The 16,112-nt window shown below is 36.0% G+C and overlaps 1 protein-coding gene across 3 annotated transcripts in view; it reads right to left on the reverse strand.

Moving 5' to 3' along the window:
* The window catches only part of FER (FER tyrosine kinase), a 284,636-nt gene that overhangs the window by 15,568 nt on the left and 252,956 nt on the right, over positions 1–16,112 (reverse strand). For all 3 annotated transcript variants that reach the window (XM_043975821.1, XM_043975819.1, XM_043975820.1), the window contains one exon: positions 5,760–5,914. In XM_043975821.1, coding sequence (XP_043831756.1) covers positions 5,760–5,914 — 155 coding nt within the window. The remainder of the gene's footprint in view (positions 1–5,759; positions 5,915–16,112) is intronic.

Genomic DNA, 16,112 nt, shown 5'->3' on the forward strand with positions numbered 1-16,112 from the left:
TAGAGGTATAATCCAAAAGAGAAAATACTACCAGCAACAATTTAACAAAATTCTATCTCAATCTCCCAAAGTACTATGAATCTCAAGGATTTTCACATTACTCAAGTTTTTATTTTAATTTCAATTTGAGGGCCAGAAAGAGTACTATTTTAGCTCCACTACTTGGCAAGTGGAATCATTTTAAAGGTTCCTCAAATGAGCCTTCTCTATCTCTTTCATACTTTTCTGACCTATTTATTGTTATTCTAATATTTACAAATTCAATCCTTCCCCTATTTTCGCTTTTTATTTTAAGTGAACTATTTTTTTTTCTTCCCCAAAAGCAGTAAAATAGTACTGGGAGTATGTATGAGTGGTGGTAAGGGTTTTGACGTCAATAAGATTTCTGCACACTTACTGAATATCATTTCCAGCTGCATTAAATTAGCCTTCCTTCTTAGTAGATAGTAATTACAATCATGATACTGTTGGTGGTAAGATTAGTTTTCTTGTCTGTATATCAACTCTCTTCAGAGTTTAGCATCCAGTCATTTAACACTTTTCATTAAAGTCATTCAATGAATATAAGTTAAAAGTAATTAGATTCTTAAGAAAGTACAAGTTATTCAGTTAATTATGTGCTCCATCCTGATCCCTCAACCTGCCTACCTATACACAAAGTTAGATAATATCTTGTGTAGATATCAAAAGGGATGCAGGCATGTAAAAACCAAGAATACATATGAGAAATACATAAAATCATGAACACATCTGTGGTTATGTTTTTAAAGACTATCACAAAGCTATTTATTAAGTTTCTACCATGTTCTTGGCAATGGGGGAAATGCAAAGATAATAATATAACTTCTGAACGATATATCTTAGTGGGTTCCATTTTCAAAATATTTTTGGCTACACAAGTCTAATGGCTGTTATTTCATTAAAATCCCCTTGTAATATACTGATATCTTGTTCAATTTAGTGGTTTTAAAATATTCTATTCTATTTGATATTTTATTCTATTTGACCTTTACAAACATATCAACATATATAACACATTTGTTCATTCATTCATTCACTATTTGTTAAGCTACTACATGCTAAGTACTAGGAAGGCTATTGTGAGATTTAAAATTGGATAGATAATTGCAATGTAATGACAATGATACTCAATTTGGAACATTGTTATTAAATTTAATTCAGGCAGGGTTTTCTATTGCCCAGTGTCCCAGATATGTACTTTCCATATGTTTTAATTAGCCTCTGTCAATCTTCTAATTTGCTGTATAGATCTGTATACATGTCAGATCCAGACTGCAAACTTAGAAGGAAAAAAAATCAGTGACAGAAAATGGCTTAAAAATGAGGAAGAAATTCAATACCAAAAATAAAACACTTGTGCCATAAAATTGAAAAGAAATATGGAGTTTTATCTACCAAAAGTCAATAGTATTTTCTTTAGAAAATAACTGGAGGATGAAATGCTAATTAATTCACATCAGTTTTGGCCTCCGCATATTGAAACAGCTTCTAAGAGTGTCCTTGTCAAGCAAGACCTTTGTGAGTAGTTTCAGAAATCACTTCCTCATTTGCATGAGAAATAGAAATGCCTTTTTCCTCTTCTCTTTCTTTTCCATCTGACTTCTGAAATTTGTTAATTCACAGTAAAGACTCCTGGCTGTCACTGCAGTAAACAGTTATTGTTGGGATGCTTTATGCTCTTGCCAGTAAGACCAATTGGCAATGGAAAAATAGAACACAAAAAGCTTGTTTAGCAAAAATCTGAATGAACTTGAAAAAATATGCAGTTAGATTTTAGTTGTTCTAATAGCTTATTTAAAATAATTTTATTTCTGGGCCAGGAATTTAATAATTTACTAAGCAGAACCAAGGATCAGTGTCTACAGAACTGAATTTTTAATAGGAAGACACTTAGGCAACTGTGTCTCAGCTATCTTTCCATAATTCTTTAATAGAGATGTAAGAATCAGCCAGAAAGTGTTTGGCACTGTATGAGGAAAAAAGGCTTTATGTTAAATACAAATTATAATCCTGGGCTCTTTTCTGTTCTTGTTCATCATACCTAATTTACTCCTAGGGAAATATCAACAACAACCCCAAGAAGAATCACTATGGAAAATTACAGGGTAGCTATTGGTTGTTTGAAATTGCAGTGAAGCCTCTTGCTGGTATAAAAGAAAACAAGCAAAAAGAGGGAGATTAGTTATCTTTGGAATGTTGGGTTCATGACTGAGAAGGAGAAACGCTTGGTCAATACCTGCCCACATCACTTACCCTGACTGGCTTCATTTAACATTTCCCAGAACTCTGGCAGTAGAATTTTAAAAAGCATTACAGGTCAACTTGAAGACTCTGGGGCAGAACTGGGGAAGGTAGCTTACATCACAGTTGCCAGCATTGTTTCTAAGAGGTATTAATTAGTACCTGAGATTTTAGTACATAGTTCTCATAAGCATCAAATTCACACCAATTTTTAAAAATCAGACTAAATGTGATTAATAAAGCAGAATTAATGTTTTTATTCATTCATTTTCAACTCCCTGAATTAGAACTTCATGCAACAAAACAATAAAAAGAACATGTTTGAATTGCAAATGTTATCAAGAGCCCAAAATTCTCTGCTGCTATTTCTCCACTAGGTGATTTGAAACATTCTGTCAAGAAAATGAAAGGAAAGTAATAGTGGGCATTAAAAAAGACTTACAAATCAAGAACAAGATTTGATAATTCAAGCATTATGAATATAGATAATCCTGCAATTCCAGTATAAGATGCACATATAACTCACTGAGACTTTTCAAAATAGATTCTAGAGTATTTTGGATTCTTCTTCATCTATGAGGAGCAGTGGGCAGGTATTGGACCTGCTTAACTTTAAATCCACTTTATAGTCATAGCTTTACTTAATTTAACTGTAGGAATATTAGAGTTTTTCAAGTTGAAGTCAACTTATAGTTTGAAATCAACAAAGGATCAGTTTACAGTATTTTATTTGACATACTTAAAAAAATAATTTGTATTTGCATATGCAAAGAAGAAAGGAAAATGAGGTATGCACATTAAGCCATGAATCTCCATAAGAAATAGTTTGCTTCTCTAAAAAAACCAAAAAGCATATGATAAATTCAACGTGAGTTTTAAAGTTGACCATCTTGTTTGTGTCCCTCTAAATTGCCTTCTGTTCTCTGTTGTTTGGGGTTTTTTTGATGCTTCTATGGCCCACTTTTCTTTGTAAGGATGGGGTTTTACTAAATAAACAAATCAATCTTCCCACCCTAATTAATCTAACACAATACTATAGTCCTAATATCTTTGTTAGCTTAAAAAAAACTCTACTCAATCAATCAATGAAACTACACAGGAAAAACCTAGCTGATTGAATTGGAAAAGGGTAGAGCATATCAAGTCACAGGATGAAATGAAATGATGTTAACCAGGAATAGTCATTGGATGACCTAGTGAACTTCAAAAAGTTGGAAGATTTTAGACTTTCTAACAGCCATGGGTATGCATCAGGGTCCCGATATACTTTTGTTGCAGTGTCCCTGGAGCAGCTGTGGCTTATGGCAATATTTATGTAAGGTGCCAAGAAAAATCTACTCATGCTGAGGAATGGCAGCTTCAGCAGAAAGAAGGAACCTGGCAGAAAGCTCTGCCATGTCTACAGGGAATCTCACAAGACTCCACTAAGAGAGAAAGTTGCTGTGGGTTCTCCCTTGACCCTATGAATGTTCTAAGCCTGAGTCCATTGTCTACTAGACTCAATATATACTTGGAGAAATGTCCTAGGCTTTAGGGACAAATATTTTATAACTGTCCTTACTAGAAGATATTAGTAAATACCCCTAACTAAAAGCTAATAAATTTTGGCTAGCAATTGATATTGAATGATAAGCAATGTGGGGAGCACATGAGTAGAGACTTGTGAGCTAAATTCTAACTCTAGAAACTGTAAGGGAGAAATAGTTAGCCAGTACAGCTTTCTAACATGAATGGGAATTTGGGATAGCATTCTCAGAGAACATGTGCTTTCTTTTCTTACTTTTTTTATATCACTATTATCCCCATAAATGAAAAAAATAAAACCCTTAATGAGTGAATGAATGAATAAAAAAGAATTTATTAGCATTATATTTGTTATAATAAGATATTATATATATTATCCTATAATGTTATAAATATTAGTTACTATGCTAAACACTAGAGATAAATAGAATATAGTTTCTGCTCTTAAGAAGCTCAAATTCTGCAGGTTGCAGTTGCAAGTCTAATGGAAAGATCCCATCATCCATTAGGGTTCAGCGTCAAAGTGGATGGGAACGCCTCGTCTTTACTGTTATTTCCACTGATAAATCATAGCAGTTTCTGAAGTTGATCCATTTGACAGGATTTTGGCGGTAATAACTTTCTTTTCTGGGTCTTCATTCACTGTGGCTTGTAGTGTCTACAGAATCGGCTGACAGGCTCTATCTCCACTGGGTCGGCTTTCAGAAATGATACTGAGGGTTGGGGGTTGGGATGCTGGGTAGGAAGCAGAAGTAGTCTGGGAAGTGCTGCCACCATTGAGGCTTATTGCCTTTGGTGGCAGCTGGTATTTTTGGTGGTGAGGAAGGTGGGCCCTTTTTTCAAGGTGATTTGGGCTGCTATAAAATCAAGCAAAACAAATCCACACATTGGCCATATCTGAAAATGTGTGTCTCATGTGTAGAATGGTACCATGGGTATCATGCTTCATCAGCAACCCTTTGTAGTCATACATTGGTCATTGTGTTGATCAGAATTCATAAATTATTCAAGACATGCTATACTCATTCACCAAACCTAGGATTGCATGCTGCTTCTTAATTGCCTTCCTATATTGAAAATACAATTTTGAATTTCTCTTTAAAGCACAATCTGGTCTTTTCTTCTTTTCATTCCTGATCTTGTTATAACATATTACTCCCAACCCACATAAAATGTGGGTTGCATTTCCTTTTGAAATGATGCATAAAATTTCAAGTAAAAAAGTCTCATGTTTTAAAAAGTAATTTTTGTTTTACTTCTATAAGAGTTTTAGAAAAGAAACATTCTAAAATATTAAAAAAGACCTAATGACACTTAGCTTATGGGTACCTCAGGTAATTCAGTAAGGCTGTTATCTGTTAGAATAGCATTACTAATCTTCATTGGCAAGGGGAATTTTCTCAATGGAAAATCACAAGTACAAACCTTCCATACAAGTGGCCCCACCACCCCCTACCAAAAAAAAAAAAAAGATGTTAGGAAAACATACATTTTCATGATGAAGGGCTAAGGAATTATTGAACATTATTAATTTTAGGGACCTAATTTTAGTCAAATAGAATATTTTATTTCAGGGGCCTAGCACCAGAATCAGTGCAACATAGTTACTGTGCATATATTTCAACTATTTCACTTAACACTGATTATCTATATTTTTGAGAAAGGGGGAAATATTTTTTATGCTTTTAAAAATAGCATGTACCATCATGGTTTTTTTCAAAGGCAATCATAAATGAATCAATGTTGGTGAACTGCAAATACTTTTTTGTGAAGAACAATTCCTGTATATTTGGTTTACATGTACATATTAAAATATTAAGGCATGAAAGTTTATACGTCATCATGACCAAACACATGCTGAAGTAATTCTAAATTAGACTACACTTCAAAGTCTGTGATCTATCTCGTGAATAATTTCATGTTTTATGTACTTTGTTTTATATACTACGAGGAAAGAAAGAACATATTCTTACCATAATTGAGGGCCTCTGGAGCAGTCCATTTGATGGGAATTTGCTTTAAGCCTGAAGATGAATATATGCCACCATCTTCTTGACGAGACATTCCAAAGTCGCTGATTTTCAGTATATGATTTTCTCCAACCAGGCAGTTTCTTGCAGCAAGGTCCCTAAGTTAAAAGGAAACACAGAAAACATCTATTAATACAACCCAAAAGCTATTTTCATCCTTACAAAGATCATAGTTTATATTTTTAGGGTTTCTTCCACATATCTATAAAATAGATATTTCTAAGGTACAGGTTGTTCCACTGCTCAAGACACTTCAGTGGCTCCCTGTGGCCTCTAGATAAATCATAAACTCCTTTGCTTAGCATTTAATGTTCTTCACAATTTGGATCCATATTTCAAAGCTGATCATATTTTATTCTTTCACACATTACTACAGTCCAACCAAATTGGTCAATTATAGGAGATCTCCATGACTTCATTGTTCAATGTTCTCTCCCTTCACTTCTGCCTTAGGAATCTCTGGCTCCCTCTAAAAATTAACTTAAGGGTCAGCTCCTACAAGAAGCATTTTTTGAATCTTTCACCAGACATTACTCTGCATTCATTTCCTGTTTTGTACATATTATTATGGCTAGAGAGACAGCCTTGGAGTCAAGATTATCTGGGTTCAAGTCCCCCCTTTGACTAAGCAAGTTACTTGTTTACCCAGGCAATTTAATTACTTGCCCCACCCAGGCAATTCTTTAAGCTAATAAAGTCTGTGACTTAATCATCATTCTCATCCTTTCTGTTATAGGTAAAAACCATCCATCTGTATGTAGTCTTTATGTTCCAGGCAACATGTATACTTCAATTTAATGATAAAATCAAATACTTAAGGATATAAAATGAGGTAAAAAGTATATAAATAGTAAAACTGGCTTACTGGATTTATTTTCCTTAACAGACTAATGGGCAATATCATCTCATAAAATAGTGAGAAGTGGTGTAAGAAAGAAACCCTGGTAAGAGATTCAATGATGATGGACCTCTCCTGATTATTTAAGTATGAAATTAGAGAAGTGACTACCAGTGTTTATACAGTGCCTGGCACATACTAGGTGCTTGATAAATGTTTACTGACTGAATGAAAGACTGCAAACAGATTGAAAATGTAAAAGATAAATGACAGTTTATATAATAATAAGGGCCACTACATTTGAATTCTAACATCATATTCCCCAATGTGCTAAACAAAGAAGTAAAAATAGCACTAAGGAAACCCAAATATAAAAAGCAAAGTTGAACTAGCCTAAGGATAAACAGAGAAAGACTAACCTAGAGACAATTTTAGGAACGTTGAGAGATTGATTTTTGTTGTTTTGGGGTTTTTTAGGCAATTGGGGTTAAGTGACTTGCCCAGGGTCACACAGCTAGTAAGTGTCAAGTGTCTGAGGCCGGATTTGAACTCAAGTCCTCCTGAATCCAGGGCCAGTGCTCTATCCACTGCACCACCTAGCTGCCCCGAGAGATTGATTTTTAAGATATTTCAAAGAATAGAGGATACCAAGTGTCTGTAAACAGTATCATGGATCTTATAGGTATCTGGATAAAAAGCAACTTGAGAAAAACATCAAAACATCAGTTCATAAACGTGCTTTCCTATTGGCACAAAGTTTCTGAGAGAATAATTTATACTCATATTAAGGCTATCTTTGATGAAAGTATTACATAAGAAAAAGCAGGCTTTTGCAAATAAAATAGATTAGTCTTTAGATTCATACAAGTGAAAGGTGTAGAAAACACAAGACCTCACAGTACTTTTTATTTGTTGACTAAACAACACAATTTAGTAGAGCAAAATAGTAATAAACTGTAGGCTCATGTCAAAAATCATACAAAATTCCTTCAAAAATGTGACAGAGATAACTTTGTTTGATAAGAGTTTTTTTATGAATCTTAACAGCCACCATGCTCTCTTCCCTACTTCCCTGATATTTAATGAACCATACACTGCTATAATAACTAGCTCATTTTTTTTTTTAGCTTAGGAACAATATGATAGCCTCAGGTCAATTTTCTCTGTTTGACATGGTCTATATTAGACAAAAAATAATTAATACAACCACAATACCTCAGAACACTGAGTTAGGAAAAAAATTACTATCAGAGCTTTACCTCACTGCTTTACTTTAAATTTTCATTTATCTCTAGCTAGTCTTTGACCTCTTTGTGTTTAAGGCAAAATTCAGAATACAGGACAAGAGGGAGGCAGAATATATGTTACTGGACATCACAAAAAGGAGAAGTTGGGGAAAGAGCTATGTTCTTTTGTGTGTGTGTTTTTTTTTTTTCAAATTTCCCACAGTCTTTTCATTGGTGGGTTCAACTGATAGCTTTAGATGTCTGAAGAGAAATAGTGTGGTAGAGCAGAAATTATGCTGGACTTGAAGTTGAATAACCTAAGTTTAAATCGTGACTATGCTATTTATTAGCTGTGTACCCTTGGGCAAGTCACCTAACTTCTCTAGTTACCTCTTTCCCTCATTTGTGGGTTTTGTTGTTGTTGTTGTTTTTTGTGGAGCAATGTGGGTTAAGTGACTTGCCCCGAGTCACACAGCTAGTAAGTGTCAAGTGTCTAAGGCCAGATTTGAACTCAGGTCCTCCTGAATTCAGGGGCAGTGCTTTATCTACTACTCCACCTAGCTGTCCCTCTTTCCCTCATTTGTAAAATGAAGAGGCTTGATTTCTAGCTCTAAATTCTGTTCTTTGTTCTCACCTCCAATCTTTCCACCCTTCAGTTCTTTCATCACCCTTGTACTTGCTACTTGTTTTCCCCATCTTGACCCCTTTGTGAATCAAATGAACTCTATACTGTCCTCTTGTGTCCTGTCACTTAGGCCTTACTAAACCTTCCACATTTGTTGCACATTCTTCTATCCACATAGTGCTGAATGAAAATACAGAATATTACAAAACTGGGCTGACAATGTTCACTACAAATTTATATTATATAATCTCAACTGGCACTTCGATGCTATCAGGCCATCCTTTTACAGTTCCCTAATTAATTTGCTCTCCCATTCACAACAGCTTTTCTTAAACTTTTCTTCCTTCTTCAAATCTTCCATGGCTCCTCCTCCCCTACCCTTTTAGCTAAAAGCTTTAACTCATATTTCAGTTTTAAAAAATTGAAGCCGTTTGGAAATGAATCCTCTCTTTTCCCCTCCTCCTCCTCCTCTCACATCATACAGATGCCTTTAACAACTATCTCCTTCATCCATCTCACATGAAAAGGTAACTCTTTTCCTTTGCAAGATAAAGCACAAGTGGCTTCATTTCATTGTACCTTCTCCAGTAGATTGTCTCCTCTATTATCACCACTCTTATTTATCCTCAATCTCTCCTTCTCTTCTAGGTGCTTTCCTAGCACCTATAAACATGCCCATATCTCCTAAATCCTCAAAAAAAAAATCCTCATTTTATCTGTTAATTCCTATTTGATATCAACCTATATTATTTTCCTCCCCTTCATAGCTAAACTCATTAAGAAGACTGTCTATAATCATTGCCCCTATTTCCTTTCGTCTTAGTCTCTTAATTTTCTACTGTCTGGCTTCTGATCTCATTATTCAATTGAAGTTGCTCTCTACAAATTTACCCAAAATGCCGTTATTTCCAAATCTAATAGTCTTTTCTCAATCCTCATCCTTCTCAACCTTTCTACAGTCTTGGAGACTATCTTGCTCTTTTAGATATGCTCTTCTCTCAAGGTTTTTGTGACACTACACCCACTTGGTCCTCCTCATACCCCAGGGTCATACTACTCCTCCTTTTTCTTTACTAGATCCTCATTCAGGTTATACTTGCCAATCAAATGAGTGAGCTCAAAAGCTTTGTCCTGGGCCATCTTCTCTTCTACCTCTATATTATTTTGCTTGGTAATCTCAATTCCCATGGATTCAATTATTCTCTTTGTAGATGATATTCAGATTTATTTGTCTGGCCCTAACACCTCTCCTCTTCCTCCTCCTCCTCCTCCTTCTTCTCCTTTTTTTTGCAGGGCAATGAGGGTTAATTGACTTGCCCAGGGTCATACAGCTAGTAAATGTCAAGTGTCTGAGGCAGGATTTGAACTCAGGTCCTCTTGAATCCAGGGCCAGTGCTTTATCCACTATGCCACCTAGCTGCCCCCTAACACCTCTCTTCTTACCTCCAGTCTTCAATTTCCTACTGTCTATTCAATATCCCAAACTAGATGTCCCAAAGATAGCTTAAACCCTATTGTACAAAACTGAACTCATTACACTTTCCCCATAAGCCTTCCCTTTTTGTGAACTTTCCTATTACTGTTGAGGGTACCACCGATCTTCCAATCATTGAAACTAGCAATCTGGTGTCAATCTCAATTCCCCACTTTCCCTCATCCTAATATCCAATCAGTTGCCAAGCCTTGTCAAAATTTCTACCTTTTGTAGCATCTCTCATATACCTGGTGCTACCTCATCACTTGGAAAATGGCAATAGCCTGCTGCTTAATTTTCTTGCCTTCAAACTTATCCCCATTCCAGTCTATCCTCCAATCAGTTATCAAACTGATCTTAAAGAACAGGTTTGACCATGTTGCCCCCTATTCAGTCAATTTCATTCTAAGATCAAATGTAAAATCCTGTTTAGCTTTTAAATTCCTTCATAATCTGGCCCCTTCCTACATTTCCAGTCTTTTTATACCGTACTCTTCTCTAAGTACGCTGCAATACAAAGACATTGGCTTCCTTGCTGTTCCTGGCAGTCTATCTCCTCACTATGGACATTTTCTCTGGCGGTTCCAGTCTCTTCCATTAGACTGTGAGCTCTTTGAAATAAGGAACTGGTTTTTGCTTTTCTTTGTATTTCTAGCACACAGCACAGAGTATGGCACATAGTAGATGCTTAATAAATGCTAAAATTCAATACGCCACCATGGAGAGATATTACATTACTATAGACATCTTGGCATGAAATACTTTATGAGATTATTTAGCCACTCATGTAGCAAGTGTCCTAAACACAGGAGAGAAAAAACATTGACAGGGAAAAGAGAGGAGGAAAAGGTGATAAGGACAAGGGGTTGACTGAATAAGAGACATCTGAATGACTTAATTTAGTTGAGTGCTCAAGCGATATATCATGGGATACAAGATAGTACTAGGTTCATGATAATGACAGAGCAAGGAGGAAAACAACAGAAACATTCTTAAGAATTCTAGCACTATTGCTTAATTTATATCAGGTGATCTCAGCTATAGAGGAAAAACCATTAAAGACTTAGAAGAATCAGCCATGGAGAATATTTATTATAAGGCGTATTACTAGTATACTACCAGTGTTCTGTTTTTCTTGGGGGAAAATGGCTATAGGTGGTCCAATATGATCACTACTAGATATATGAGATGCTAAAAGAATAAAGACTCTGTCTGATGAAAATATGCAGAATAGGTCACAAAATGTGTCACTTAGTGGCCTGGGAAGGGATTAACACAGACTACAGTTTAAAAGCCTTTTGCTTCCTTTTTTTCCTCTTTTATTTCCTCTGTTTAGGCTACTCTTCTGCAATGCTCATCAAAGTAAATTCTAATCAGATATCAAATTTAGCAACTATCCAGATAACATATATCTGGAATGACTAGTTAATAAAATCTTGGATGACAGTTAGGATTCAAAAAAGTCTTGGCAGACTAGAATAATAGACTGAATCTAATAAGAAGAAATTTAATATGGATTACTGCAATATATTGCATATGGGTTCCAAAAATCAATTCATAATATGGAATAGGAATGGTTAGACAGAAATTTGTCTAAAAGACTTGGGGATTTTAGTAGGGTATGATATTTGTATAAGACATCAGTGTGGGGGCAGCTAGGTGATGCAGTGGATAGAGCACTGGCCCTGGATTCAGGAGTACCTGAGTTCAAATCCGGCCTCAGACACTTGACACTTACTAGCTGTGTGACCCTGGGCAAGTCACTTAACCCCCATTGCCCCGCAAAAAAAAAAAAAAAGACATCAGTGAAATATGGCAACCAAAACTACTGGTGTGTTCTTGGGCTACATTAAGAAAAGTAGTTTCCAAGAATGAGCAGGTGGCAGTGCTACTGCATTCTGCCTTTAAAAAGACCACATTTGGAATACTATATGCAGTTCTGGGTGCCAGTTTAGGAGGGATATTGAAAATCTGGAGAGCGTCAATTAATTATCAACAAGTATTTATTGCAGACCCCTTTGTGCCGTATGATTGTGCCAGGTACTTGGACCATAAAGACAAAAATGAGAATCCTTGCCCTCAGAGAGTTTATTCTACTAGGAGACTATTTAGTCATTTCAATTGTATCCAAGTATTTGTGACCCCATTTGGGGTTTTCTTGGCAAAAATACTGTAGTGGGTTACTGTTTTCTTTTCCAGCTCATTTTATGGATGGGGAAATGAGGCAAATAGGGTTAAGACACTAGCACAGCTAGTGTTTGAGGCTGGATTAGAACTCAGGTACTCCCAACTCCAGATCCAGCACTCTATCCATCACACCACTTAGTTGTCCTCTACCAGGAAAACCAACATATTTATATGTTAATGTGTGTTGATATAGATATATAGACATAGATCCATGTCCCAAAAGTCTCAGTGCAGTTTTAAGTTTTAAAGCTTAAAAATGAAATAAGAAGGGGGCAGCTAGGTGGCGCAGTGGATAAAGCACTGGCCCTGGATTCAGGAGGACCTGAGTTCAAATCTGGCCTCAGACATTTGACAATTACCAGCTGTGTGACCTTGGAAAAGTCACTTAACCCTCATTGCCCTGCCAAAAAAAAAAAAAGAAAGAAAAGAAATAAGATTTCGGGGACACTCTATATATACAAAATAAATACAAAGTAAATGAAAAGGAAGGTACTAGCAGTAGAAATCAAGAAAGGTTTCAGGGCAGCTAGGTGGCACAGTGGATAGAGCACAGGCCCTGGTATCAAGAGGACCTGAGTTCAAATCTGGCCTTAGACACGACATTAGCTGTGTGACCCTGGGCAAGTCACTTAACCCCAACTCCCTCACCCCCCCCCCAAAAAAAAATCAAGAATGGTTTTATGGAGAAAGTGGTGCTGGAACTATATTTCAAAGGAAACTAGGGATCTGAGAGGTGGAGATGATGAAAGAAAATATTCCAGGCATGGAGGCTTACAGTACAAAGACATGGAGATATCTATATAGCTAGGATTTACCTCCAGGGTAGCTGATAAAGTCACCAAATGAGAGAGTGTAGAAAAAGAACAGAAAAAGATCCAGGACAAAATCTTGCGGTATACCCACAGTTAGGGGATATGATATGGAAGACGAACCAGCAAAGGAAACTGAGGAATGACTAGACAGGTAGAAGAGAACCAAGAGAGAACAGTGTTTAAAACAAAACAACTAGAGAGGGTATCCAGAAGAAGATGGTGGTTGACAGTGTCAAATACTGCAGAGATGTCAAGAAGGCTGAGGACTGATAAAAGGCCATCAGATTTGGCATTAGAAGTACATTTTTAACGTTAGAAAGAGCAGTTCTGGATGAATAATGAGGCTGGAAACAAGATGGCCAGAGGTTGATATCTGAGTGAGAGGGGATAAAGTGGAGGCAGTAGATAGATGACTTTTTCTAAGAGTTTTGTTGTAAAAGGGAAGAAAACTATAGGGCAACAGCTTGAAGAGATGATAGGATCAAATGAAGATTTCATCAGCATGGGAGAACCAGAGGCATACCTATAAGCAGAAGGGAAGGAACCACTGGATAGGGAGAGCCTGAAGATTAGTAAAAGATGGGATATATTTGCGGGGGCAATTTGCTGAAGAAAGAAGGAGAAAAAGGGCTGAAGGGAACATGGAGGGGACAGAAACCTTGGTGGCTACCTACTGTTTAATTGGATTCCATTGTAAAAAGGAGAATGGAGAGAGGGTAATGCTAAGAGTTTTGATATGTAGAGAAGAAAGAAAGGGAGTTAATGAAGAATAAATAGCCTTTATTTCCTCAGTAAAGTATGATACAAGGTCCTCAATTGAGAAGAGTGGGGAAGAGATGCATGAGAGTTTTGAGAAGATAAGAGGTTTGGTACAATTTCTGTGGGAAGTTTGATAAAGAATCCATTAGGAATGAGCAGGAGGACCGTCAGATGCAAAACTTTTCTCAAATTCAGTCATTAGGAATGGAACAGGTGGATAGTAGGAGTACTCCAGGGTTGGAATTGTCTAAGGGATTCAAGAGCATAGAACAATAAAGATTTGAATAATAAGATAGAGATTGGGAATGGAGAAAAATATAGTTAGAGCAGGGGATGATACCTTGGGAAAGTGCTGAAGGATAGAGGACTAGTAGTAAAGTAAGTAAAAGTAATAGGTTTTAGAGGAATGAAATGAAATAAGATGCTATGCTATGATCAAGAAGAGCAGAGTTCCCAATCATTAATCATGGAAATAGAACAATTGAGGGTAATGGTGAGACTGAGAGTATGACCATCCCTGTGTATTGATGAGGTGGTGGTGATGGGGAGAAATAGACTGAGGTGGCCAAAGAGATGGTAGAACTGAGACATTAGAGTAGAAAAAATAAGACTTAGGAGGAAACATAATAGCTATATCCAATTATCTGAAGGTTATTCTTGTGGAAGAGTGATTAGACTTGCTCTTTTTGTTCCATGGAACAGGACCAGGAAAAATGGATTAAAATTGCAAAGAGGCAAACTAAAGTTTGGTGTGAGGCAAACCTTCCTAGTAATTAGAACAATTCCAAAATATAATGGGTTGTTGCTTCAGAAGGTAATGTTTCCTCCTCATTGGAAATCCTGCAGCAAAACCTGAATGACCACTTCATGGGTATGCTTAGGTTCAGATTTCTTTTCAGATACGGGTTGTACCAAAATGTCACTGAAGTCTCTTCTAATGCTAAAATTAGTCTATGATTCAATGATACATACAATAAAGCCTAACATATTCTCTTAAATAGTTAAGTCAACATTTAGATAACCAAATTTCATAGAATGTGGAAAGACTACGAGTCATGGTTGTAATGTCTAGACACTATAGGGGTCCTCTAATCCACCTTCTCAGTTGATATATGAAGAAACCAAGGCCTAAAGAAGTTAAGTGATTTGAACAAGGCATGAAAGATTCAGAATATGAACTTAGATTCTCTTACTCCTAATTCACAGTCTTTTCCTACTGTGTCACATGGATATCTTATATGCACTAGGGAATTCTTTTAATAATGAATCTAAAAACTTAAATACATACATCCGCACTTCTGAGACCAAAGCAAACAGTAATAGCTCACATTCCAGTTCTAAATTCAACTTGAAAACCTTTGTTGATATTTTCATGTATTTACCCATAGGGTTTAATGTGTATAGTTTACATTTGCATTCTATATTTGCATTCTCAGATACATATCCCACTCAGTTAATGCTCCACTGTTCTCAGTAGGATAAAAGTATGTAGGGCATGTAGGACACACTGCAATGGCTCTGTCCTTGTGTTTAAATTTTAAATAAATATTGATCAAGTAATAAATAAAAACCAAGTCTCAGAGGCATATGGAGAAGCAAATGAAAAAACAGTCATGAAAAGTAAATGATGAAATATTTTTAGCTCACAACACTCCCTGAAATATAGCAAAGCCTCAACTGGTAATTCAACAACAAAACATTATTTCCTTTCTCAAATACCACATACCAAAGGTCAAGAGTTTTCTGAAGAAAAGACCTATTTGTACAAAAATATTTACAGCAGCTCTTTCTGTGGTGGCTAAGAGTTGGAAATCAAAGGAATGTCCATCAATTAGGGAATGGCTAAACAAGCTGTGGCATATGATGGTGATGGAATATCATTGTGCTATAAGAAATGACAAGCAGGATGATTTCAGAAAGGCCTGGAAAGACTTTTATGAACTGATGTATAGTTTAGTGAGCAGAACCAAGAGAACATTGTGCACAGAGACAACAATATTGTTCGATGAAGAACTGTGAATGACTTAACTATTCTCAACAATATAATGATTCAAGACAATCCCAAAGGACTACTGATGAAACATACTATCTACCTCCAAAGAAAGAAATGACATTGATGGAACACAGACTGAAGCATGCTATTTTTCACTTTCTTTCATTTTTTTTCCTTTTATTCAAGTTTTCTTGTAGAAAATGACTTAATATGGTAATGTTTTAGATATTTGTAAAAAAAAAGTTTTCTGAAGATACAATAAGACATAATAAAACCCTGACTCCAAAGCTACCTTCATTTTAAATTAAAATTTACTTTTTTTGAATTAGCAAAAATATGCTTTCTCATCACCTTCTTCCAAATGAGAACAAAAGAAAAACAA

Source organism: Dromiciops gliroides, chromosome 1 (assembly GCF_019393635.1).
Source record: "Dromiciops gliroides isolate mDroGli1 chromosome 1, mDroGli1.pri, whole genome shotgun sequence".
Lineage (NCBI taxonomy): Eukaryota > Metazoa > Chordata > Mammalia > Microbiotheria > Microbiotheriidae > Dromiciops > Dromiciops gliroides.